The sequence below is a fragment of the Terrapene carolina genome, unplaced genomic scaffold (genome assembly GCF_002925995.2).
Source record: "Terrapene carolina triunguis isolate 2854851 unplaced genomic scaffold, T_m_triunguis-2.0 Scaffold97, whole genome shotgun sequence".
In the NCBI taxonomy this organism is placed as follows: Eukaryota; Metazoa; Chordata; order Testudines; family Emydidae; genus Terrapene; species Terrapene triunguis.
Genome location: NW_020664448.1, coordinates 10,863,852 through 10,890,997, shown reverse-complemented (window position 1 = coordinate 10,890,997; position 27,146 = coordinate 10,863,852). Strand labels below are relative to the sequence as shown.

The following is a 27,146-nucleotide window of genomic DNA, read 5'->3' as shown; positions in this document are numbered from 1 at the left end:
GGGGGAAATCCGCACGAAGAAAACAAAAATAGGGTGAAAACTTGCTTCAAACCATTAACCGGGATCCTGGAATGTATCTAGACTCTGACCACACATTGGATTCCCCGCAGTTGGTCGTGCGCCTCTTACACTGGAAACAGCGTCGGTACCTCTCGCACTGATCAAGTAGCATGAGCTTGTCCCCGGCACTAAAGGTAAAGAGAAATGTGTTAAATGTTATTGACTAAGGGAAAACAGAAATCAGCTGCACCAATTCAGCCTCATCCCCACTGCAGTCAATGGGAATTATACCTGCTAATGCCAGAGTTAGAACTGGCTTTGTGTCTGGGTCACGGATCACACAGAGCCCTCCTGTACAATACAATTGGAGGGTAAAGTTTGCAGCTATCCATATAGGGGCTGAGAAAGGCAGGATCTGGGCCCTTCAACGGAAGTAAGCCAGTGCAGAAGGCATCAATGCAGTACACAGCTGACTGCTGCCAGTCTGGTTGCTTCGGAGGTGGCATGCGAGAAAGGCCAGACTAAGCTGGACTTTGGAGCCCTCCTGTTGGTAAATCTAGAGAGCCCTTTAGACGCAATCCACCTCTGTCTTATATTACCAGTGTATAGGGTGCTCTAGAGGTGCCCCTCTGTGTGTGAGCGGTGTCTGATCAGCTGTTCTGATACAAGGCTCCCAACGCACAAGGCAGAGCAGAGTGGTTCTGGCCCATAAGAGGTGGCCACAGAAGACCCACTAACTCAAAGGCACCTCTAAGGCCATCTATACATCATCTATGGCAAATAACAAAACACCTAATGTACTTAGTTTTTGTTGGTCTTTTTCAAATGAAGATTGCTGGCTCCTGTCAGCGAGTCCTTAAAACAGACCTGGTAAACAAAGGGATCCCTCTACGCACTAGCCACACAGCAGGAGGTATCACCCTCTCTGTACTGCATTAGAAGGCTAGCAGTTATTATATATGGAGATATACCTATCTCATAGAACTGGAAGGGACCCTGAAAGGTTATTGAGTCCAGCCCCCTGCCTTCACTAGCAGGACCAAGTACTAATTTTGCCCCAGATCCCTAAGTGACCCCCTCAAGGGGTGAACTCACAACGCTGGATTTAGCAGGCCAATGCTCAAACCACTGAGCTATTCCTCCCCCCTTCTGACATATCCAGCCATGTCAGAGATCTGACTGGCTATGTGATGCTAAGTGCTTTATAACTTGGCATTAAGACATTCCACCTGGGCTGTGGTAATGGAGCACTAAAACACAATTTGAAGTGCCTAGATATGCCGGTTATTAGGCTCTTTACACTATTATTCATTTTTCAGAAATCTTTTTAAATCCACCTTGTTTGGCATTTTATGCAGCAAAGAGTCCCACCTCTGGAAAACCAGAGTAGACAGGTGAGAAGATAGGAAGGGAACCTATGTATATCAAAGTGCCTAGATATCCCACTAGGATTTTAACCTTAAGCAGGCTTGGACAGATGTTACTGAAGGAGTAACCTGAAGACAATAAGTTTAACACAGGTAACATTGAGGGCATAAGCTGACATGTATTTTAGGCATGTGGTTCTCAACCAGAGGTATGCATATCCCTGGGGGTACACAGAGGTCTTCCAGGGGATACATCAACTCTTCTAGATATTTGCCTAGTTTTACAATAGACTACATAAAAAGCACTAGCAAAGTCAGTACTAAACTAAAATTTCATACAGACAATTACTTGCTATACTGCTCTATATACTATACCCTGAAATGCAAGTACAATATTTATATTCCAATTGATTTATTTTATAATTATATAATGAGAAAGTAAGCCATTTTTCATTAATAGTATGCCGTATGTATTTTTATGTCAGATTTTGTAGCGAGTCGTTTTTAAGTGAGGTGTAACTTGGGGGTAAGACAAATCAGACTCCTGAAAGGAGTACAGTAGTCTGGAAAGGTTGAGAACCACTGTTTTAGGCCATAATTTGACCTGCAGAGCCTTGGTGATGATGCACAGGATGGAAAAGTCCCAGCTTGATTGTCAGAGCCCTCAGTGAGTTTCCAGGGCTGCCCGTTTGAAATAACATCTTTTTACTTGAGCAAGTGTGATCCATAAATCAGTGAGAAACAGTATATATGGAGCCACTTGTATAGGAAAGAATTGCACTTTAAAACTCGATTCTTTTGGCTAGCCTTCCACTAACTGTCGTCTCCTGCTTTCTTGCCATCCACCCAAACAGAAAACAGACAGTATAAAATGTCAGTACAAATCCGCAATAAAAATCCTGGAAGTGAAGAATGCTAATCCCGTGATTCTGTTCAAGCTGAGTATACATGCAAACGTTTTCTTGCCCCAAGTCCGACTGGCAGTGACTTTGGGTGGGGGGTGGGGAGTTTTGCCTTCCTCTGCAGTGTGGGGCACAGGTCACTTGCCAGGATTAACTGGGTATATCTCACTTAATCAAGTCCCTGCCATTGCGGGGGCCTAGGGCCCCTCCTGTTCTCTGCCTATGGCCACATAACAGTTTAGTCTCCTGTGGGCTGTGATACTTTGGTCTGATTTTGGTTGCTGGGTGTAGTGTGCAGGTGCAGGGTGGTGTTACATAAGAACATAAGAACGGCCATATTGGGTCAGACCAAAGGTCCATCTAGCCCAGTATCCTGTCTTCTGACAGTGGCCAATGCCAGGTGCCCCAGAGGGAATGAACAGAACAGGTAATCATCAAGTTATCTCTCCTGTCACCCATACCCAGCTTCTGGTGTTGGTGGCCTGTGATAAACAGGAGGTCCAACTAGATGATTTAGTGACCCCCCCCCCGGCCTTAAACTCTATGACTAGGTGCCTATTTGTATCTCTAGGCACCTGAATACCTTTAGAAATCTGGTCCTTACATCCATTAGCTTGGAGATCATGGTGGACTCAAACTTCTTACATGGTCCAGCTACTACAGTGGGACAAAGGCCTGTACTGCGTTAATATGGTTTTGCTTCTAACGCATTCAAGCATAAAGCAGTACTGAGATCAGTTAGGGGGTTGCCACTTCCCCATGCACTGAAGGCAAAGCACTGCAGTGGGTATGACTGGCGAAAAGATGGGCACTGTAGCAACGTGGCAAAAATGGGGAAAAAGGAAGACAAGAAAGGGGAAATCCCCTCAGTGTTTGGGAATCTTACCGCTCAAATAGCTTCTCTTCAACTTCCCTCAGCCTTTTCATTCCAGCGCTTTTTTGCCAGTCGTCCTGCACTGCTAAATTCATCTGGAATATTTTCTCAAACTGCGCTCCTCTGTCTGCAATCCACCTGAAACATTATTAAAAATGTCTCTCCTATGATTCATGGATGAATCTACCTCCCACTCCCCCACTTTCTCAGTTTGTCCCTGGGTTTCTTTAACCACAGCCCCCAGGGTGGTGGGCAGGGTGCCACAGAGCTGCTGGAGGCTGTGACAAAGTTAATGACTTTCATGTGGGCCGAGAGCACTACCTGAGCCAGAAACCCTGTGGTGCTTAGAAACCCCACACAGCCTTGGGCAGATCTGGCTGCTCTTGGCAGAGCCTATGAAGGCCACCAGCTCAGCTGAGAAGATTAACTACAAATTCAGGCGCTTGTCTGAAATGTTCAGCCAGAAATGGGCCCAATCCACAAAGTTCAGCTCTGACTGAGTTAATCCCAGCAGAAGGCTCCAAGTCTCTCCACTTAGACCTGATCCAGCAAAGCACTTAAGCACAGGCTTAATTTTAAGCATGTGAATAGTTCTCACTGGAGACAGTAGGACTACACATATGCTTAACTTTAAGCCTGTGCCTAAATGCTTTGCTAGACTGGGGCCTTAAAGAGGAGAAAATGCACCCTCTTGCCCTACCCCAGAGCCCTGTGAGGCAATTTCATTACTGCTGTTGAATTTTCTCAAGGCTTCATTGGAAATGGTGTACTGGACTGGGCTGCAGGCTTACTCTCTCTTGGCTCTCTGCAGCATGTCAGCTTCTCTCCTCTGCTCCACCAGCTGATTGAGGATAGCTGTCCTCTTCCGCTGGGCTGTGGCGTGCAGCTGGTGCTTGTAGAACTCCTGGGCTCGCTGCCTTTTTTCCGCAAGCTTCTCATTGGTCATATCACTCTTCCCAAAGATGAGATCTGCTGAGTCAGGCTCACAGACGGGCAACTGTATCGGCTTCAACTTTATCTGTATTAGGTTGATATGAAGATTTTACCATGATGGAACTAACCTCATGCATGGCTCTGAAAACTTTGAATGACAGAAGCTAGGGATGGGAAAAGACCTATTAAATCAGCTAATCCACTTTCTCAATTCTGGATTTAAATGCCACACCCAATGAGGATTCTACCACTTCCCTTGATTATTTTATAGTTCAATCAGGAAGCATTTTTTATTGATATTCAAGTCCATATTTTTCCTTTTTAAATACCACCTTATAGAGGAGGCAGCATGATGTAGTGGATAAGACACTGGATTGGGAATCAGAACACCCTAGGTTCTATTCCCAGCTATGCCACTGACCTGTTCTGTGACCTTGGGCAAATCCCTTCACCTCTCTGTGACTCTGTTTCCCCTCCTGCCCTTTGTGTGTTTTGTCCATTTAGTCTGAAAGATTTTCAGGGCAGGGACTGAATGCTACCTAAGCTCTTGGAATCTAGTGGCAATTTCATTCAAAATTTCTCAAAAAATTCCATGATGACTTTGTATAGCTCTACTCAATCCAAACAGATACCTCTAGATAACTAGTTTGAGGGGGGACGGGCTATTTCTCAGCCAGCAATAGAAACATTGTAAACTGCGCCTCATTTTAGGTGTTAAATAGACTCACCATCTTAACAGCTTCAAAATACTGGCTATAGTGATCATTCTTAAAACTTCGGAAGATCTTATTATGGCTTAGATCATTATAGAGTTTTTTAATATGTCACTTCAGATATGGTATATTTCCACCCTTCTCCACAACTTTCTGAGAAACATTCCAGTTTTTAAAGACACATCACTTAGCCACATAATAGGTAGGAAAGTTATTAAACACAGGATTATTTTTTCGTTTTAAAAACTTTGTCACTATCAGGTCAGTGACCTGGCCTGGTGAGGAACACATAATTATTAATCACAAGTTTTTACCTGTGTATCCAAGGCCCTCTTATAGCACTGCATTTCTTCCATCTTGCCCTTCAGGTATTTAGCTCTTTGGGCAGCTAGCCTAGAAATAAAAATACAAAAGAGTCACAAGAGTTTTACTCAGATGATATTCCAAGAAATAAGTGTGCAGGATTCATCCAGGCATGCCCTGTGAAATACAGATCTGCCAATAGTACATCTGAGTCCATAACACTTAGCTACCGGTTATAGCCCATGTTTCTCTCTCTTACCAAGATGGCTCTGCTCCCTCAAAAATTATTATAACAATAATTATTAATAATGATGACTTCCATGATAGAGTAAGACAACTTATGACACTGAGCTTGAGCTGTGTGCATCACCCTGGCTTACATGCGATAATATAGCAACAAATCACTGGCCACGTCAGATTATTAGGATTGTCACTATGCTGCTGCATACTTTGGTAGCTTGGAATTTCCTAAATTCAGCAGGAATTGAACTGAGACCTCCTCGTGCTCCAAAAACACAGTCAGCCCCTACAATCTGATCCAAAGGAAGCCTCCATTGGCTATTAGCAGTATAGGGCCTATGACACACAACATAAATGATCTGATTCCATCTGGCAGGGGGCAATGATATGCATACAGTGAACCCTAGCCAGCTAGTTTGTTAAATCATTGTCCTTGTGTTTGAAGAGGAAAAAAAAACAGTTCACAAGTGTCTGAACCTCTAGAATTTCCTACCATAAGAGTAAAATTCATCTGTGTAGGAGACAGAGGATTCTCAGGGCCAGTCCGAGACCATGGGATGAACTCCCCTAGGAACCAAGAACCATCACAAACCTCCCCCTACCTTCCACTCCAAATGCAAGGAGCACTTCTTCCACCTGCCTTCTCTAACACAAACACAGTAGCATGTAGGTAAACAACACACAACCCAAAACTGAACCCAGACCAAATCAAGAAGTTACACTGCACATATAATCATATCACTTAATACACGACTGGAAGGTGCTCTGATACTATGGCAATAAGAATCTACATAGAAGTGAACGCTATATAGAATAGGAAGGTGAGGCGATAACATTTTATTGTAGAGAACGCTGATTGGAGTAATTCTATAACGGAATGAAATGGCTGCTACCCATTGCCCTGATTGGTTCAGAGTGCCTGCTTGTAAATGAGATGCAGGGCAGACACACTAAACCAGAGTTGATTCCTCATGGTTACAATGTCCTCGTTCACCATTTCACGTATTTTTCTTTTCAAATCCCATACAGTGGTTCAGCTTGAATTTTAGCTCTGGCTACAAAAACCTTTGGCTCAAATCAACATGGAAGCTAGTGCCACGTTATTAGCGTCTCTCTCCACACCCATGCTCATAAATTCTGCCTAAATTGCTTGTAGGGATATTGCATTACACTCACAGCACACAAACGTTGTTAAATCTCCATCTTTACTACTCTCTGAACCAGATTCTGATTTCAGTTACATTAGTGTAAAACCAAAAGTGTCTCCATTGACTTCAATGGATTTACATCAGCATAAGCATAAACAGAATCTGGATCCTTATGTTTATTTGTGAGCCTAATATTACTTTCTTCTACCTTAGCAATGACACTGAATAAGACACATAAAAACAGTCCTTACCCCCAAGAAGACCCTTTTCTACCATACAAGAGTAATCCAAGTCACTCTGAACTCAACAATCCTGATCTTTGTGCCATTTCATATAAGGCTTCCCCTCATTCCCCATACTAACTGTATAGGAGTGAACTGGTGAATGTAGATTTTTAAGGATATTTATGGGATGGTTTGTTGTTGTATTTCAATATGTATCTCTTTGACCTGTACTGTAGAACTGACCTGTAACATCAGGTGCTTAGACACCAGTAGGTGTGTGGAATGATTCGATAGGTTAGACTGGATAGAGACACAATAGAAATATTTTAAAATCATATTTCTGATCACACTCTCAAGGGGGTTCCAATCCAGCATTCAAAACAGAACAGGACAAGGGGTAGGTAACATTTTTCATGCATATACTTCTTTCATTGACACATGCCTTTTTCAGGGCACCAAAGCTATTCATGAAATTCAGGTCGAATTCAGTGAACAGTTTCAGCTGGAGAAAAAAATGGAAAAGAAAAATCTGAAATGTTGGAATGGTCCATTTCCAAATGTCATTTCAAATCGACATTCGAAACATTCCATTTCAGCCCGAACACAACTTTTTTTGTTTTTTGTTTTGGCGAGAAAAAATGAAAAATTCAGTTTCAGTTTGACACTAAGTGGTTTGGCAACAGAACCAAAATATCAATTTTTCACTCAGCTCTAAACAAGACTGGCTTTACTACCATTGCCTTTGGGTCCTAACTCTAGTGCCAAGGGCAAGAGACGTGTAGAACGGACCCACTCCCACCAGCACCACATCCAGCTCCTACCCTAGGCAGAGACAACAGGCAGACTCACTCTTCTGCAAGCTGCACTTGTTCCAGCCGATCCATCAGCTCTTTGTCCTGCTTTAGTTTTGCTTCCTTCTCCTTCTTCTCCTCCATTTGCTTCATCAAGTCTTGTGAATACTCCTCTTGCTTGATGTAGGGGGGAGGGCTGGGTGGCCGTTTAACAAAAACAAATGATTTCTGCAAGGAAAGAAACATGTTTCATATCTGATGGGAGAAACAAGATAGAAGACAATACCATGAAAACATGGCATCATTTCCTTAAATACGAACATTGCGGAATCATTTCAGGCAGAGATGCATTTGGAGTATCCGGAAAGGAGACAATCCCATCAGAACCAGGGGAATCACCCCAAAATTCCCCTTGGATTGGTGGCAAAATGTTGACCAAGGTCTCACTAATGCCCCCAAGTAGCCCCACCACTATCACTATTGTTATTACTGTGCTCTAGTTACACTGTGCTAGATAATGTTCACTTACATCGCAGGGAAGAATAATTCCTTCCATTAGAGGAATTACTGGTGACGTCCTGTGGCTGTGTTAGGCAGGTCAGACTAAATGATGACAAAATCTGAGCATCACTGTTAATGCATTAATAGTCTCCCTTGCTGAAAGCTCTCACACTGAAAGGGTTTGTCTATTAATGCTTTGGGTGACCCAGTTTCTGATGTTTCTTTCCATGTTATATATGCTAATGGAAAGTCAATACACAGCTTGGGCAGAAAAGTTACCAGGATGGGACTATTCTTCTTAAAAAACAAAACAAAACAAAAGCTCTTACATAAAATTCTGTGGATTTTTCATTCTTGTGGTTTCTCATTGCTTCAGCCACCCCCAGGTTAAAGGCAGCGTTTTTTTGGTTCTGTTCTCTGTTCGCCAAGAATTTCATCTATCGTGGGAGGAAAAGAAAAGAGAGGCATTTTAAATGACGGTGTGAACAAAAGTAATGTCACTGCACAGCCAGGAAATCCTCCAGTCATGACATGTCTATTCTCTGGACGTGCAGTTTAAAGTTCTTCCTTTTATAATGAAATAGATAATTCTGTACATTAAAGGCCTTAGCCCCAGCCCATTGAATTCAGTGGAAAGACTCCCATGGATATCAATGGACTTTGGATCAAGTCCTAATAGTTTAGGTCCTAATATTATTACTGTACCATTAAAAGGTTAGATTTACATAAAATAAGAATATTACTGATAACATTTTAATACCTTCTAAAACTAATATATTTATAGTGAATAATGATAATACCACTTAGCTCTCTACAACACTTTTCATCCCATAGACCTAAAACGGCTTTACAAAGGGAGTATCATCATCTTCCTTTTACAGGTGGAGAAACTGAGGCACGGAGGTTAAATGATTTACCCAGGGTTACACAGCAGGTCAGTGGCAGCGCTGGGAACAGAACTCAGGTCTCCTGACCACTAGGGCCCTATTTACTAGGCCACACAACCTCCCCTAAGCAGGGCCGGCCCTAACTTTTTTGCCCCCCCAAAAAAAAAAAAAAAAAAAACGCCCCGCCGTAACAACCCTGCCCCCAGCACCGCCCCACCGAACCAAAAACAAAACAAACAAAAAAACCCAACGCCGCCCCGCCGAACCAAAAACAAACCCCCCCAGCGCCACCCCGCCAAACCAAAAACAACAACAACAAAAAACCCAAGCGCCGCGCCGCCAAACCAAAAACAACCCCCCCCAGCCCCGCCCCGCTGAACCAAAAAAAAAAAATACCCCCGAGCGCCGCCCTGCCGAAACAAAACAAACAAACAAACAAAAACCCGAGCGCTGCCCCGCCACCCCAAGATTGGCCGCCCCTTACAAGGTGCTGCCCCAAGCACATGCTTGGTCGGCTAGTGCCTGGAGCCGGCCCTGCCCCTAAGGGCACAAGTCTCTTCTCCAATCCACCTAGCAGATTTGTGCGTTGATATTTTGCTGTATATTTGCAGAGAATGGGATCACTTTATGTCTCTTTGAGAGCTCAGCGTTAACAACTCTTGTGATTTTATAGGCAGGCTTGTGATATTTGTTCTTTTTCTTAAGCTCCCGCTCATGAAATAATGTGATTAGGTGAGAATCTCAGCTCTCACTTTTTCTTTAAAAAAAAAAAGTTTCTAGCCATCATGGGTGCAGCGAAAAGCTTGAAAATGTGACCCAAAAGCCAGGAGGCAAAAACAAACAAACAAACAAAAACAGCTACATTTTGATTTTTATTATAAAATATCATAGTTTTTAAGCCATTCCCATGAGTTCTGAATACTTGGCATGGCAATACTTGGTCTGCACATGGTGACTGAAATGCCTGCCAATGCCGAGGACCTAGCATAGGGCCTTTTGCACTATTTAAGCCCTCAACCTCTGGGGCTGAAGTGGTGCACAGAGTTTTGTGGGGGGCCTCTTCACTTGGTCACATTTCACTCCCAGACCAGCGAATGTAAAGAACTGCCGTGCAGAGAGAATTCTGCTGTAAGTCTTTAGAACTCTGGGCACAAGCAGAGATTTCTGCTAAGCAACAATGTGATAGTTAAATTAAGGGTCTGATCAAAAGCCTACTGATTTCAGTGGGGCTCTTTCCATTGACTTCAGCTAGCTTTGGACCAAGACCTTGATGCAGCAGGTCTCTCTTTATTCCCTCCATTTTTTATTTAGAATTTTTCTCTCATTATAGCAAATAGACAAGCATCTACAGCAGTGGTTCTCAACCCACAGGCCATTTGCAGCCCAATCAGTACACAGCTGTGGCCCATGTGACAGCCTCAGGGCCATACAGGTAATATATATATTGTGTGTATGCGGCCTTCATATCACAGAGAGAGCAGCATATGTGGCCCACAATGGCAAATAGGTTGAGAACCACTGATCTACAGACACCTTTCCTGCCTACTTCTCTGAAACATTCAAAACTCAGCTCTCCCTGGTGGTAGGAATCTTGTTTCTCTGAGTGTTTCAAATTGCATGAAAACCACAAGGAGTCTGGTGGCACCTTAAAGACTAACAGATTTATTTGGGCATAAGCTTTTGTGGGTAAAAAAACCACTTCTTCAGATGCCTGGAATACCTGCTGCCTATGAAGAGCCTCTTGGTCTTTCATAGTTTGGTATTGCGCCAATATTCTGTCATCATCCAGCTCTTTCCTCCGCCTCTCTTCGCTTAAGTACACTGGGATGTTCCTCTGAGCACGCTGCATACACAGGTAGCACATTTCCTGGAGGCCCATAGAAATATAAAAGAATGCCCATTACCTTCCTCTCTTTTAATTTTTCACCCTCTATTCACCCTCCACCTACAATGAACTTCCACAAGTCTTCAAAAAATCCAACCTTCTTACAAGTGGTGTTTTAATTAAAAATACTAGGGGGGAATTATTTCCTCCTTACTAAGGGCAGCTAGGTGCACGGTTCCTGTGTAGTGGCAAAAAATGTATTTTGAAATTCAATTTGCTCCTAAATCTGTATGCACTTCTGAAAATCCCATCCCTGATAAGTATTAGCACAGCTAGATCTGGAACAGTCTGTCCATGCAAAAGATTACATGGGACCAACAGCCGGAGATGTACATGAAATTGACAAAAAAAAAAAACAAGCCCCCAGCCTCTCTCTTAAAGCTTGGCAATGGCTACACTTGCAGTGACGTGCAGGGTACATGTAGCTACACGCCGCAGTGAAAGGCTCTGGCAGTGGGAAAAGGCTCCGGCAGCTCCCCAGTGGTGGAACCTTTTCTCGCTGCCTCCCTCTGCCAGAGCCTTTCCCTGCTGCTGGCGTCTTTCACTGCAATGGAGAAAAGCTCTAGCAGTGGGAAGGCAATGGGACACTACACTACTAAAAATAGAGACCTGGGAGGCATGGCTTGGGTGTGTAGAGAGCCACGTAAGGTAAGTGTTCTGGCATGTCTTTACTCACCTAAGCCTTACCTCACCGTCTCCACTGCTGTTTATACCTGTGCTAGCTGAGTGCACAGTGTCTGTGCTCTATTCACTGCCCCAAGTGTAGACCTACCCTTATCAGCTATGTCGTTTTAGACTTTATAATTTCCAACCCAGAACAGGAAGTCGAATCTTTCTAGATCAGATTGGCAATCAAACATGGACGCAACAAAATCACAGAAGAGCCTGGTTTTACGTATAGTCAGACATGCACAAACTGCACAGTTTCTATATATTAGTGAGCAGGGTTCTACAGCGCACATTGCAGGTGAGAGTAACAGAAAATTTTCCCAGCTGTTAGTATATTTGTTGTCTGTGTTCCATTGGTTGGTTAGTTAAAAATAGGACCCAATAGCTAGTGGCCAAGATTTAAAACAAAACAAAAAAGTCTAAAGTTAAGCTCCTAAATACATATTTAAGCTCCTAAATCAGTGGCCTGATTTCAAAACTGCTGAGCAGCCACCAGCTCCTACTGATCTCAACAATTAATATGCCAGCATTACTAGGACATAACCTCAATCAGAGGTGCTGCTGCTCAGAACTTTTGACAAATCTTATTTTATGGATCCTAAATATGGATTTAGGAGCCTAATTTTATACTTCTGTTTTTCAGAAGATCTGACCCAATCAGTGTTGCCAGCACTCATGGTTTGAACATAGGAACAGCCACAGTGGACCATCTAATCCTGTATTCTGTCTCTGACAGTGGCCAGCACCAGAGTCATAGATTCTAAAGCCACAAGGGATCACTGTGATCATCTAGTCTGACCTTCTACATAACACAGGCCAGCCATAGGACATCCCCAAAATACTTCCTGTCTGAACTACAGCAGATCTTGTAGATAAACATCCAGTCCTGATTTTAAAATTGCCAGTGATGGAGAAGCCACCACAACCCTTGGTAAATTATTCCAATTTTTAATTACCCTCACTGTTAAAAGATACTTCAGAGGAAGGTGTAAGAGCCCCTAAGTAGGCAGATGAGGGATAATCCGCTCCACACACAGGTCTCATCCTGGTCTCTCTTAGTTAGAGTTTGGCTCAAACCCTGAATCACAAGGTTTAATATCCCTTTCAAAATTTTTGTTGTCATTAATTATGACAACACCGGATATTCTTGATATCCACATAAATATCTAATCCCTTTTCAAATCAAAGTGCAGTGTCCCCACATTGCTTTAGTAGCGCCCAGAAAACCTCAAGGTGTAAAAATAATTGACAAAATATGCAACCTTAGCACTTGTTTTGGCAAAACACTTGTGCACAAAAGGGAAACTATTTATTTTCTACATCCCATAATCGCTAATGAATCAAGAGCCTTATGGTTAACATTTCCATAATAACCAGGTCTCAAATTATGGATTCCTATATGTTTCTTCAAAATACAGTGTTGGCCAAGATTTACTCATACATGTATAATGAAATGCATTTCTTTTAAGTAAGATCCAATATGGCCTATAAAAACAGTAATTGAATGTTATAATGAACAGCCATTAGGGACAGTTTTAAAATCAATCCCCAGGTAACCACGTTTTGCTATGATTAAAAAGTGACATAATAAGTACATAAGATCCATATATTGTACCTGTCCAGCCCTACCATGATCTTGACAAAGAGGGGATGGGGTTCTGGGTCCGGTAGCATGAATTAGGTTGGGACCGCAGTCAGTTTCTGTCTTTGAGAAACACGGAGGAGCAGGTGATGTTGCACTAGGAATACACAACAGGACATGTGCATCAGTTTATTACAAGTGCTGTGTACAGACACCAACACACTGGGCATAAGGCTGTTTTGCAGTGGAGTTTGGTTCACCACATGTTCACTAAACACATGTTCATGAATGCACACCAGAGGATAGTGTCCACACATAAAGAGGTGGCTGAAGACTAAGCTGGGCCCAAATTCCCTAAATAGTTGCTACATCCTCTAGTAAAAAGAACAAACAAAAAACCTCATTGGTGCTCCCAAACAGCCAGTCACAAGTCACAGGGCTCTCAACTGCTGCCCTCCTTTCTTCCCTTAGGTCTTGTCACCCAGGGCACTGGAGAGCTAGCCCCTGTCTGGTTCCTGCTGCAGCAGGAGTCATTCAGCAGTGCTCAAGTGTGTGCTACTCCCCTGGTTGCTCACAGCTGCAATATTGGCTCCTGCACTTCCTCAGCTACATGGCCTGGACCTTGCCTTAATCGGCCTCTGAACTCATGGGCTTATATGGGGAGTCTTTGCATTGGCTTCAAAGCCATAAGATCAGGACCATAAGCTTCAACTGAGCTTAACGACAAACTGTTCCAATGTATGGTTATACTGGAGTAGGAGGTGTAATTCCCAGCTCAGTTGACATACCTGCGCTAGCTCTGACCGAGGTAGCATGCTAAAATAGCAAGGTAGCTGCAGCAACACAAGCCACAGGACCAGCTATCCCCCCGAGTAGGGTTTCAGACAGGATCGTACTGGGGCAGTTAGCCTGTCCTGCCACAAGCACCGCCACAGCTACACTTCTATTTTTAGCATGCTACCTCTGTGACGTTGCAGTCTATATGGTTTTATAAAAATATAAGTGAATATAATGTAACTGGGATATGCTTCATGCAAAAGGTCTCTTGTAAGGTATCATTAAAAACCTTATAATCTGCTGAGTGCGATCATCCTATTTGTATAAATGTACCACTCTTGTATCTAAAACTAGAAATATAAAATATAACTCTGAGGGCCTATTGTAATTATGCAAAGTGTGGGCCATTAATGGTGGTTTGGAATCTTGATGACTCCCATTAACCAGGACCATTGTCTGCAGATGGCTGTGTTTACCTGTGAGTCTTCCTGTATATGTGTGTGCTGGCAAGTGGGTAATGAAGTCTTGCAGTGACATGTGATCATGTCACCTGTACTGGAATCCATCTTTAACCTGGTGCTTTTCCAGTGGGGGGGGGGTGGAAACCCAAAGGGACAAAGGGTTCCCGCCTTATGCAAAAGATATATAAAGGGGTGGGAACAGAACAAAGGGAGAGAGAGGAGAGCCATCATGAAGAATCCCCTAGCTACCACCTAAGCTGGAGCAAGAGCTGTACCAGGAGAAAGAATTGTGCCCAGGCCTGGAAGGTGTCCAGTCTGAGGAAAAAACTTACTGAAGCATCTCTAAGGGTGAGAGTATCTGTATTTAGTTCGATTAGACATAGATTTGCGCATTTTATTTTATTTTGCTTGGTGACTTACTTTGTTCTGTCTGTTACTACTTGGAACCACTTAAATCCTACTTTCTTTATTTAATAAAATCACTTTTTACTTATTAATTAACTCAGAGTATGTATTAATACCTGGGGGAGCAAACAACTGTGCATATCTCTCTATCAGTGTTATAGAGGGCGAACAATTTATGAGTTTACCCTGCATAAGCTTTATACAGGGTAAAACGGATTCATTTGGGTTTAGACCCCATTGGGAGTTGGGCATCTGAGTCCTAAAGACAAGCACACTTCTGTGAGCTGTTTTCAGGTAAACCTGCAGCTTTGGGGCAAGTAATTCAGACCCTGGGTCTTTGTTGGAGCAGACGGGAGTGTCTGGCTCAGCAAGAGAGGGTGCTGGAGTCCTGAGCTGGCAGGGAAAACAGGAGCAGAGGTAGCCTTGGCACATCAGTTGTCAGCTCCCAAGGGGGTTTCTGTGATCCAACCCATCACAACCTCAATCAGAGCTAGTGCAGATATGTCTACCTGAGCTGGAAATAAACCTCTAGCGCCAGTGTGGTCATACCCTGTGTCACAGCCGGTAACTAATTTGCCATCAGGGTGCACATATGATGCTTTACCATGCACACCGTCACAGCCTGACCCAGAAATAATTCTAGGAGTAGAAACACAGTAAAACCGCAGTTAGCCAAATGTGCCCAGGAAGGAATACCTAAATACAGGGATAAACAAGTCTTCAGTAAACTAAATTACCACATGGAGAAACAGAAAAGCAGTACACAGAACTCTGCAGGAATTCACTTGCATTTATAGTTGCTGAATAAAAAATGTGCTACAGATCATTTAGGGTCCAATCCATCGTCTATTGAGGATCATCCAATGGTTAATGGTCCAATGGCCCAGTTCCTAGCTCTGACGCAGACTCCCTGTGTGACTGTAAAACAGGGATAACAGCACGTGGCCCCCTCACAGGTGCATGGCGAGAATAAATTCAATAGCGTCTGTGAGGTGCTCAGCTGCTGTGGTGATAGGGGCCATAGAGGCAGAGAGATGGTTCAGTTGCAAAGCAGTGATGTACATCTTTAAATGACCAATAAATAAGGCAGGGAATGGAAACTTGCATTCAGTTTTCTCCTATTTCATTGACTATATTCAAATGAACAGAGAAGGGGAGACGACGATCCTGAACAACAACTCTCATCTTGTCTGAACTTCCCTAAAGCTGAAGGTGTCTCAGATCCAGGCCCCCTCTCGCTATTTAACTAACAGTGTCATCTAAATGTCAGGCATTTGGGGGGATAGTTACGCCAGGCATTGTACATACATTTAAATACACTACAGATTGTGAGGCACTATGGTGATGGGGGCCATATAAGTACCTAAGATCAATATAGATAGATTGCTAGTGGCGAACGCTGTAAATGAAGAGAAAGCAATGTGGTGAGAGAAGCAACTCTATCTACCTATCAATCTCTGGCCATTCTATTGTGCCCATCACAGTAATAAGCTTTAGTACAAAAGAAAAAGCCTCTAGGTTAACTGATTAAACCCCAGAGAAACAATGGAGATGGGCACTGTTCTATCCCCTTGGTGCATGAGACGTTTGAATTTCACTTTGCTCTGTAAAGCAGTATCCGTCAAATTAAAACAAAGAGCTCCTACATGTTTAATCATGGCTGAATTGGGTCTCAGTGACCTCCTGGAACAACTGATAGTGTCGAACAAAGCTCAGACAAGCAGTGAAAACATTTAGAAGCCATTAGACGAGCACTCTGAGTCTCTCTTCCATTAAATGTTTATAAACTCTGCAAACTGTTCTCATCAAGTAGGAGGATCAGGTTCACTCAACTCCACAGTGAATAGTAAGAGGATCCTGAACCTCTTGAATAACTGTTTGCATTTAGTTACCAAACTATCAGATACAAAATGGAGATGGCGTCAGACAAAAACGAAGTAGACACCAGACGTTCACAAAAACCTGTACCATACCTCCCAGGCAGCAAGAAAATGTGAGATGACCCAATGGCACTGTGAGATGAGCCAATAGCACACCCTTACCGTAGACTTGGGGTTTTTTAAAGGGCTGTTGCATGATAAAAGAAAGCTTCAGTCAACGGGAATTTTTAACCTTAGTTTACTTAGGTAATTAACTTTTATCTCAAGAAAATAAACTGGTACACTGATCCACTGATCGAGGGATAAGCTGGAACTTGGCATCCCAGGGACATTATACGGAAAATGCCCATTTATACTATTCATCCCCAAATTGCTTAGATTTTGACATGTTTGTACAATCATTCGAATAAACACAAATTAAATCTATTTACTTAGCCAACTTCAGAGGATTACTGCTAATGGACACAAAGATACAAAATATTGGCCACATTCGAAAGCCTTTACTCAGAGCCTGAGTCTGCCACATCAAGCAGATTCAGGTAACAATTTCAAAAGCACCTAAATGACTTGGGAGCTTATTTGCCATTTTTCTAAAGTAACTCAGGGACTTAGGAGCCTACATCTCATTTAAAGCCAATGGAACTTAGGCTCCTAAAGGTGAGATTCACAAGGGGGACTTAGGTGCCTAACTGCCACTTTAGGCATTTAAGTCCAAAATGTAGGTCCTCAAAACCCACTCAGCTACTGGCTAACCCTGTAGGAGTCTAAGGTCCCTAAGCACCTAGGTTTCCATTGGTAAGTCCACTAGGTGCCTAAATTTCTGTCAGTGCACAGCCAGTGTCCTGACACCATCAAGCAGCTCATCACTTGACTCGCTCATAAGTCCCAATGGGATTCACAAACTAGGCATTCCCCTGCCTGTCTCACCTGCAGGACCTGATCCAGTAGACACGCTCAGGGGCCACTTTAGAGCATGTCTACCGATCAGGCCCCGCACAAAACACAGCCACTGGAGGAGCAGGAAAAGGTAGTGGTGGAACTTGTTTGATGCTTTTGAAAATCCCACTAGGCGCTTATCTGCATCTTTAGTTGCCTAAATATCTTTGAAAACCTGCCCCCAGGTCATGTTTGAAAATGGGATTTAGGCACTTTTGACAATTTGATCCCCCTTCCTCATTAGTTTAATAAATAATTTTCTTTTTTCCTTTTCACAATTAATACAGACATTGTAGCTGCATTTAAGTGCAAGATCGAGACACTGAAAAGCTTATAGTTACCCTTATCCACAGCTCCCAGGGAGTCTCACCTTTCAGGGGCATTCTTTTGCTTGATGTTCTTCTCCAGCTCATCAGTCAGATTGAACCCTGACACTTTGGCAGGAACAATAGATTGTCGAGACAGAAGGCGCTTAATGGGAAGATTCTCTGTAATTGTGAAACAAGGAAAATCCCAAGAACAGCATCTCTGTGACAACTTAGACCAGGACAGCATGGGAGCTCACACAAGACACACACAGTAGATGTGCTGCAGCATTTCCATGGTTTAAAAATGCCTTGGGAACAGATTCTGATAGCCTTAGTAGTCACTTATTCTGTGAGTACTCCCATTGATTCCAGTGCCGTAAAACCATTCTTTTACCACTGAACTACATTAGTTATGGAGGAGTTTCAGTCGCCTACAGGTTTTAATACCTGTCTGATACAAAATCATATCATGGGCCTTTCCCAGCTCTTAACTTCTATAGTGCAGCATCATTCCCCACACTATCCTGTGCTCCAACGAATGGGGCTACCAGTGCCACTGGGAGACTGTTGCACAGCCTAATAGATCTCAGTGTCAGGAATATTTTCCATGAGAGTGGGACAGAGCCTCAGCCGGTATAAAATGATGTAGCTCCAGCATCTGGCTCAGTTAGTCTAAGTTTTCCTCTGCTTAATTTCATCCCATAAGCCCTGGTTATAGCCCCAAAACAATAAATAACTGAAGATGGTTATCTCAGCCCTGCTTAATTTGGCAAAACTATACAGCAGTGGACTGATTTTCAGCTGAATTCAATGAGAGCTGCAGGTGCTCAGAGCCTCCAAAGCACGCCAGCCACTTTCTATCAATCCCTCCGGGCTAAAGCATTTTTAGCGGCTTTTCTCTGAATAACTTCTGATTTATTTGTCTCTTCCTAACTTATCCATAAATTGCCCAGCTAGACTCAGACTCCATTCCCTGTCCATCGATAAAGCACAATGCAGAATGTGGCTCATTGGGCTGAGACTCATGACTTGTCTACACAGGAGAGTTACAGCAGTATAAGCTAAGGTGTGACTGTAAACCAATATACTGTAGTTATACCAAAATAAAAGTGTCCACACAGGGAGTTATACTCGTTTATTTTTATCAATATACTGATAAAACTTTCCTGTGGAGATAAACCCTAAGCATGAGAATTTACAGCCCTAATGGATTATTTTTGTGACGTTTATGAGCAACTTGAAAGTGAGGGTTAGAATGAAAATTGCTTCCCAGCTTTAAAGATAGAATTCAGTACTGGCATAGGCTGGCAGCCTTCAAATGATCATCACAGGAGGATGCTTTCTCTCCAAAGAAAAGCCAGCTGTGATTTTGTACGAGGCACACACCATATTGGAATGCTAATAGATTTTCTCAACTTTCAATGCTTCTTGCCTAGCCAAACTCATAAAACTGCAGAGAGCCTTTTGCAATACAATCTAGGTATTAGAGTTGAGTGGAAATATCCTCTTGAATTGAAAAGGCTGGACCCTTTTGTGATTCCTTTCCTCGTGGTTAGCATGACTGATCATTGCCACGATGGATACTTAAAACTGTTAAATGTGTCCCAGATGATGTGCAAACTGCACATTTTAAACCTGGCCCCTATTGTCTAACAAGTGAATGACAGTGAACCTGTATCAATATTCAATTGACAACCTACCTTTTTTACTGCTACTGTTACTATGAGCTCTCTCTTTTTCTATTAGCTCCTTTTCTTTGTTGGACTTTTCACGTTCTTCTATGATGGTTTCCATGGCTGCTTTGTTGTCTGTTTCCTTCAACTCAATCCTGGAAACAAGGAAAAGACGTCAGTTTCTTTTGTAGAACCTATGCCAGAATAGAAGGCACAGTGTTGTATTAGTAACCTGGTCACACAAGTATCTTTAGCACTACTGTAAAGATTGTACTTTTCAAAAGCGGAATATATAGCAGCCTTAAGGATTATGCATGTAAAATGATTTACATAAAAATGGACAGTAACAAAAATTATTCTTTATGGCAATCTATGTCATGAAGTAAGGCAGAAAGTATTCAATTTACTTAACTATTCTCAGCATTTACGTTTCTATAACCCCTTTTACACCGAAGGACACCAAAGCTCTATGTTTAGGGCCCTACCAAATCCAAGGCCATGAAAAACGCACCACGGACTGTGAAATCTGGTCTTCCCCCATGAAATCTGGTCTTTTGTGTACTTTTACCCTATATTATACAGCTTTCACGGGGGAGACGAGCGTTTCTCAAACTGGGGTCCTGACCCAACGGGGGTTGTGAGGGGAGGAAGGTCGCAAGGTTATTGTAGATAGGTTGTGGTATTGCCTCCCTTACTTCTGCACTGCCTTCAGAGCTGGGTGGTTGGAGAGCAGGAGCTGCTGGCCAGGCACCCAGCCCCGAAGGCAGCGGCCCCCGCAGCTGCAGTGCAGAAGTAAAGGTGGCAATACTTGGTAATGGGTACTCAGCACCCATTACCCATTACCATTACCCATACTGAGCAACTTGGTAATGGGTACTCAGCACCTCTCAGGAGCAGCCCTTCAGTTACCTAAAGTCCACCCAAATGGGACTCGGAGAGAGAGGAAAAAATATAACTAATATATTTTAAAAACCTCTAAAAATTACCTAAAATATCATGACAGTGCTGTAATTTTACAGTTCAACATATCATGAGGTATTAGGACTAGAAATAAATGATTTATACTATTGGAAAGTCCTTGTTTTCTAATGGTGAAAATTTACCCCTGATGATTCACAACATTTCATATTTTAAGCCCATAACTGTTACATGAATGGATAGTTCCTGTTCTGAACCAGTGTCATGGGGGCGGAAAGGGGGAGAAAGGGTGGAACTCCTCCTCTGGGGGAAAGGAGCAAATGGTTCCCTGGGAGGTTGTGTACCTCAGTTAGGTTAGGAAGGGAAGGGAATTACCATATTCCATTGCTGTTGAAGAGGGAAGCAAGATATCTTTTTGACTTGTCACTTTTTACTGTGGATCTTCTACCCAGGAAGACTGGTGGTAGGTATTCATTCAATTGAATGCCACAAATACCAGTAAAATTACATGACCATATGACTTTTGGAAGTCTAAGGCCAGATCCATAATTTAAGGGAAGCTGTTCATGTAAAAATCAGACAGTGTACATATTTTAACTCTTTTTGAAATCTTACACAAAAGAAAGAGATGAGGCAGGTGCAGCATTATGAAAATCATTATCTAACCTTGTCTACACTTGGAAGTTAATTCAGATTATGTTAAAGTGTGAAGTTAAAGTGCAACAACTATTCCTAAATAACTCCATGAGTGGACTCTCTGATCCTGGGATAAAAGTGCCTTGTTCCAATTTAGCTTAATCTTTTTTTAAAGAATAAGAGTGCCCACACAGAGTTATCCTGGAATAGCTACCCTGAATAGGTATTCTGGAGTAATAATTCCATGTGGAGACAAGCCCTAACACAACAGATTCAGGGCTCCCAAATGTAAGATAGGAGATGCTAGCTTGGTCAGTGAACTGGTAAAGAAGCAAAAGTACTCACCTTGGAAACATGACAACACTGCAGGCACGGGACTGAGACATTGCAGTTTCTCTGCCTGAAATAACTGAATCGCCTGTCCCGGGCCTCTACAACAACAAACATTTGAGATAACTCGGAGGACATTGTCTAGCAGGTAACAAACAAGGCAACCCTTTCTACTTCTAAAACAACAGGCTGCTACTCCAAAATCCTGTCACAAAATCCTATTTCATTCACATTTGCCCTTCATTGTAACTGATAGAAACTGTCCCAGCCAATCACTGATAATGAATGATAATATTGTCATGATTTCTGAGTGGTCAGGAATCATTAGACTCAATAAAGAGGCTATTTACTTTCCAGTAGAGAAGCAAGTGGAGACAGGTACATGGTTAACACATGTTACTAGCATGGTTTTAAAGCACTGCTTGGTTGGTTGGTTTGTACAGTTCCTGCAGATTATGGATTTGAACAGACTGCAATTAGTTCAGTTAAGGTTTCATTCACAAAGTTGCAGCAAGTCTTTCCCACTACTAAAATGTCTGTCCTCGTACCAAGGAAGGACACAAACTCAGGCCTTCTTTTTCTTTGCCCAGAGTACTATTATTCATTATTATTTGTACAACAGTAGCACCTAGAGGTGCTGATCAGGGCCCTGTTGTGCTAAAGGTTGAACAAACATGTAGTCAAGAGACGGTCCCTGTCCCAGCGAGCATTATGACAAGATGCAATACATAGGCTTGGGAGAGAGACACTGGATGGGACTCAGGAGATCAGGGTTTTGTTCCAGACTCTGCCACAGCCTTCTTGCGTGTCCTTGGGCAAGTCACTTAGGGCATGTCTACACTACAATCAGAGGTGTGATTGCAGCACATGTAGACATACCCAAACTAGCTTTAATCTAGCAAGCTCAGGTACCAATAGCAGTGAAATCATGGCAGCACAGGCTAGCCACCTGCGTCCATACTCAGACCCCCTAGCAGACTCATAGCGTGCCACCATGGATTCACTGCTATTCACCTGAGCTAGCTAGGGTATGTCTACATATGGACAATTGCATCTCCGATTATAGCGTAGACATACCCTGAGTTTGTATGTGCCTCAGTTCCCCATCTTTAAAATAAGGATAACTGTGTTTCCTTTGAGCTGTCCTGTCTGTTGAGATTGTAAGCACTGCTGATCAGGGACTGTCTCTTACTATGTGTATCCACAGCACCAAGCTCAACAGGGCTCTGAACTTAGTGGAGGCCACTAGGCACTACCAGAAAACAAATAATAAATAAATTATAATAATATGGGAGGACAAGGTAAGAATAATACAGTACAAGACTGGCTGTGTGCACAGAGTGACTCACCACCTACCTAATAGGCATTATTGACTGATACTGACTCAAAATAATTTAAGTTCTCCTGGGAAAATGATACACTTACATTGGAAAGAGCTTTCACCAGATTGCCACTGCCATCCATGGCTTGAAGGAAATCTTTGTAAAATTTCATTTTCACTTTGTTGTCCCGGATAACGAGAACTCCAATTCCCTTGAAAGTGAATTCAACATTCTGTTTGATAGCGATGGATCGTGAGAAAAAAAGCAGGGTCTCTTTTATACATCCTTCCACTATCTCCCTGTTAAAGGGACCCTCCAGGGATAACATGATGAAGTTCAGTTGAATAATTGGGATATCACCTGAAATCAACAATCAGGGGAACCCAGTAATTCAAACAGCAAGCAGACTTCCTAAATAACAGCAGCAACAAGGCTGTGAATTAATGGGTCACATTTTGCACTTACGTAGCACCTTCCTGTAAGAGGCGCAAAGCACTTTACAACCTTGAATAAAGCCTCACAAAACCTTTATGAGACTATTATCATATCCGTTTTACTAACCTTCTTACAACTCCATATAGCTCGTCATCCTGAAGGACCCCAAGCTCTTTAAAAGCAAACTGATATGCCAGCTATACAGGGATGACTTCCTCAATACGAAAATACAAAAATGAAACATGGCAGCTAGACAGCACAGGATTTCAGGACAGGAAGTGAAGAATACTGTATGCAGTTGAAATTGCAGGGGGATGGAACATGAAACCAGAGTAAGAATTTAACCAGGACCCCATTCTTAAATACAGTGATCTTTGATAACCACAAGTGATCAGAACTTTCATTTTGCAACTCATCTTAGAGATATGGGGCCTGATTCTGCACTCCATTACACCCTTTGCTGCATACCAGTGTAACTATTAACTCCGCATTACTATTGAAATCCCCATAAGCCCAACATAATGCAGAGGAGAATCAGGCCTGGTCTACGCTCAGTTTTTGTACCAAATTAACTGTTCCAGTTAAGAGTGCAATTTTCTTTAAACCGATATAGTTAAATAGTACAACCCCAAGTGTGTACACTATTTATGCAGGTATAAAGGTACCGTATATCTGCACAGCTTATGATGGGAATAAGCATTACTGTATAAACGCAGCTTATTCCCATAAGAAGCCATACCCATATAAGGCACCTTGATAACAGTGTAACTGCATCCATACTCATTATCGATTTAATGATACCAGTTTCAAACCAATATAGCTAAAATGGTAGAAAGACTGTGCTGGCCAGTTCCTAGATCTGTTACCTTCGACAGTACAGTGCCCTAACAATTTGTCTGCCAATTTCTCTGCCTTCAGTACCAGTGCTCTCTCACCGGGGGGCACCAGACTGAGACTCAAACTCAAAAGAGGATTTTTTTTTTAAAACAACCCCATGGTGCTGCACAAGAGGCATAATCAATACCATTGCTCCCCAGTCTGTGCAAACATGGTGGTATTGATGTGATACTACTTTTGTTCAGAATGCGTACAGCTGTACATGTGCTTCATAAAATCTATTGTTTGTTTGGGTCTATTTTAAGCTGTCTCCAGCTGATTACTATATTAAGGTGTGTGCCACTAAAATAAAATAAAAAAGCTGTTGCAGGCCACTTTTGACTTGGAGTTGTGCATGTGTAAAACCTGGCACAAAGCTTTGAATTTGCAGAGCTAAAGTCTTGTGCAAGATGCATATGGAAGTTCAGTGGTAATAAAGTTTTATTAGAATATATTGCAGCTACCATAAAAGCGCCACAGATGTGGCATTATGCAGTCAGAAGGTAAAAGAACATTTCAAACAGAAACATTCTAACCTTACACAAGATATAAATATAAAAGCAACGGTGTCTTGTAAAGAAATTCCCTCTTGGTGTCTTTTCAACAGAGCTTAAGTTGTTATCAATGAAGGAATTCTATACATGTATCACATTTGGTTCCTTAGCTATTAATCTTGTCAGATATTTTATAGCACAGGGCAAATATGTTTCAAGGAAAGGCAAATGCCATAATCAAACTTCTTACCAGGAGTGTGTATTTTGGCAAGTTTGAGTCCATGAATCTGGGCTAGTTTCTCAGACAGAAGAAACACAGGTCTTTGAATAAGGATAAATTTATTGTTGCCGACATCTAATTTTTGTCTTAAAAAAGAGAATGTTCCAAGCCCTGGTATTTGGACACCCTGAAAAATAACCAATAATAAGTATTCAGGAAGGAGGGGAAACATTTTTGCTTCTAAATAATCACAATCAATTCATAATTTGTCATTCTATGCCAGAGCATTGTGATGGTGGTGATTGACATCCCATCCACACCTTATGTTTTCCAGTGCAGGAGAGCAGGATGGGGCAGTTCTCAGAGCTTCCTGAAAGCACCAAATATTTCCTATTTTTCTCCTCTCCCTCCCTTTCGCTATTTGAAAAAAAATCATTGATGTAGTAACAGCAAAATAAATATCCCTAATCTACAGAAGCCCCAAAGAGCTCGACTCTGCAAATCCTCACCCCAATGAGTAAGCCTCCTACCCACACAAGTAGCACCAGAGGCTATAGTTGGAATACATTCCCCTGAGTAAGGACTACACCTACAAGCAAGGATTGGCAGGAGCAGGATCTAAGTGCTTAACTTAGCAATCTAAATACCTTATGAAACGTATATTTCTTTAAAAGCAGCAAAGAGTCCTGTGGCACCTTATAGACTAACAGACGTATAGGAGCATGAGCTTTCGTGGGTGAATAACCACTTCTTCGGATGCATGTTAGACACAGTGAATTGAAATAGCCAAAGATGTGCGTTAGGGTACTGCTAGATTTTTCTGGAATCCCCAGAGCAACCTGTTGGCTTGGTATCAATCTTAATATATTTGCCATTTTGTGGATGGCTAATTTTTAAAATAAGGGGGTTACTTCTCCTTTAAAAACAAAAGAAATGAGCACAATGGGGTTTTTTAATCTGTTCTTAGCATGTAAAACAGGCATAAAGGGATATCATACTCAAATTCCCACCTCCGTAAAAAGTGTTAAGCTTCTTTACATATAGAACTATGGGGGCGGGGGTTAATCTAACTTTACTATGCTACACTGTGCTGAATAACCCAGTAAACTAGGTAAGAGAAGCCTGTGGCACATTTGTGGACTACAATGTACCTTTGGTTTGCTCTGCCTGTGCCTGCCTCTTGCTTTAAGAGGAGGCGTGCATAACAGGTTTTAGTGGCATGGGCGTACATCAGAATCATTAGAAACATTTGGGTTCAAGAGGAGGAATAAGATGCGAGTCCCACCTTGTTCATGGAGAGCTGCCGTTCCACAAATTCAGACACATTGGCCCAAATATTAAAGACTTCTGAAATGCAAATGAAACACAATATGTCATGATCTCCAGATGGCAAGCACACAAATTCACCACACTCCATGGAAAATAGGACTCTTCTTTTCTGACTAATATGACTGCAGGATCCCAGTGTAATCACAAGCACCCTGCAGAGTTTATACATTCACTTCTGAGCAATGGTACTTGCTCCATAGTTAAGTTTTCAATTAAGTTCCATTTTAAACCTGATTTGCACTTCAGTCCCTTCTAAAACCCTCAGTAAGAGTCTGGAGTTGAAAAGATTTTTTCTACAAATTCTAAATGATTTGGGCCAGGGGTTCTTGCAGCCTGACACATAAAAGTGGACGGGTGTTCAGAGTTTAAAAACTAGTTTTCACAAGTTTAGATTTTTAATTTAGAACAGGACTAAGACCTGTCATTTCTGGCAATGTCACTACAGCACAGCAAAGCACTATAGGAAGCTTAAATCTTTCATTAAAAAACCAAATACCCCTCTTCCTTCCAAAAGCAAACCTTAAACCCAGTCACTAGGGAAATTTGTCAATGGAAGTTCCATGCAGATGCTTGTGAGAGAACTGGACTACTGAGAGGCATAACAGGATCCGACAACTCTCCTATATTTCACACACCATGTTATGTTTAAGCTGTATTTTATCCTTGGATAGATACACACACTATACTCTTCTAGAGCACCAAACACTTTAACTAAGAGGAGTTAAGTTGGGCAAATCTCCCTCCCAGGAGACTAGTATTTCTCCCATTTTACAAATGGGGAAACTGGGGCCCAGACTTTTGGCAAGTGACTTTTGTTCAAAGGTCATGCAGAAAGTCAGTGGCAGAATCAGGACTAGAACCCAGACACCCTGGCTGCCATGTCTGTGCCTAAGGCACTGTACATAGCGCTGTAGGGCAAGTGGCGGGATGGATGGGCATCCCGGCATGCACCAGACACACAAAGGCCCTCCGGAGAACACTGTTGTAGGTAGGAGTCTCCCCGATGAAATTCACACGAATCAGGCTCCGGGGGGCGTGAAGGCCTTACCGTCCGCCGTGAGCTTCGGGAGCGTTGGGAACACGGTCCTGCCAGACTCGAGGATTGCAGCATGGATATTGTCCAGCAT

General features: G+C 42.5%; 1 protein-coding gene across 1 annotated transcript; it reads right to left on the bottom strand.

The window, feature by feature from the left end:
- Positions 1 to 46: 46 nt before the first annotated feature.
- CCDC81 (coiled-coil domain containing 81) lies at positions 47 to 27,146 on the bottom strand. Its single transcript, XM_024212535.2, has 15 exons — positions 27,068 to 27,146; positions 25,976 to 26,037; positions 24,721 to 24,877; positions 22,769 to 23,025; positions 21,359 to 21,444; positions 19,487 to 19,614; positions 17,849 to 17,966; positions 13,053 to 13,176; positions 10,604 to 10,750; positions 8,326 to 8,433; positions 7,554 to 7,723; positions 5,104 to 5,182; positions 3,935 to 4,161; positions 3,156 to 3,281; positions 47 to 188 (listed from the first exon to the last, which is right to left on the bottom strand). The coding sequence occupies exons 1-15, from the start codon at positions 27,144 to 27,146 to the stop codon at positions 47 to 49; spliced, it is 2,010 nt and encodes a 669-aa protein (XP_024068303.2).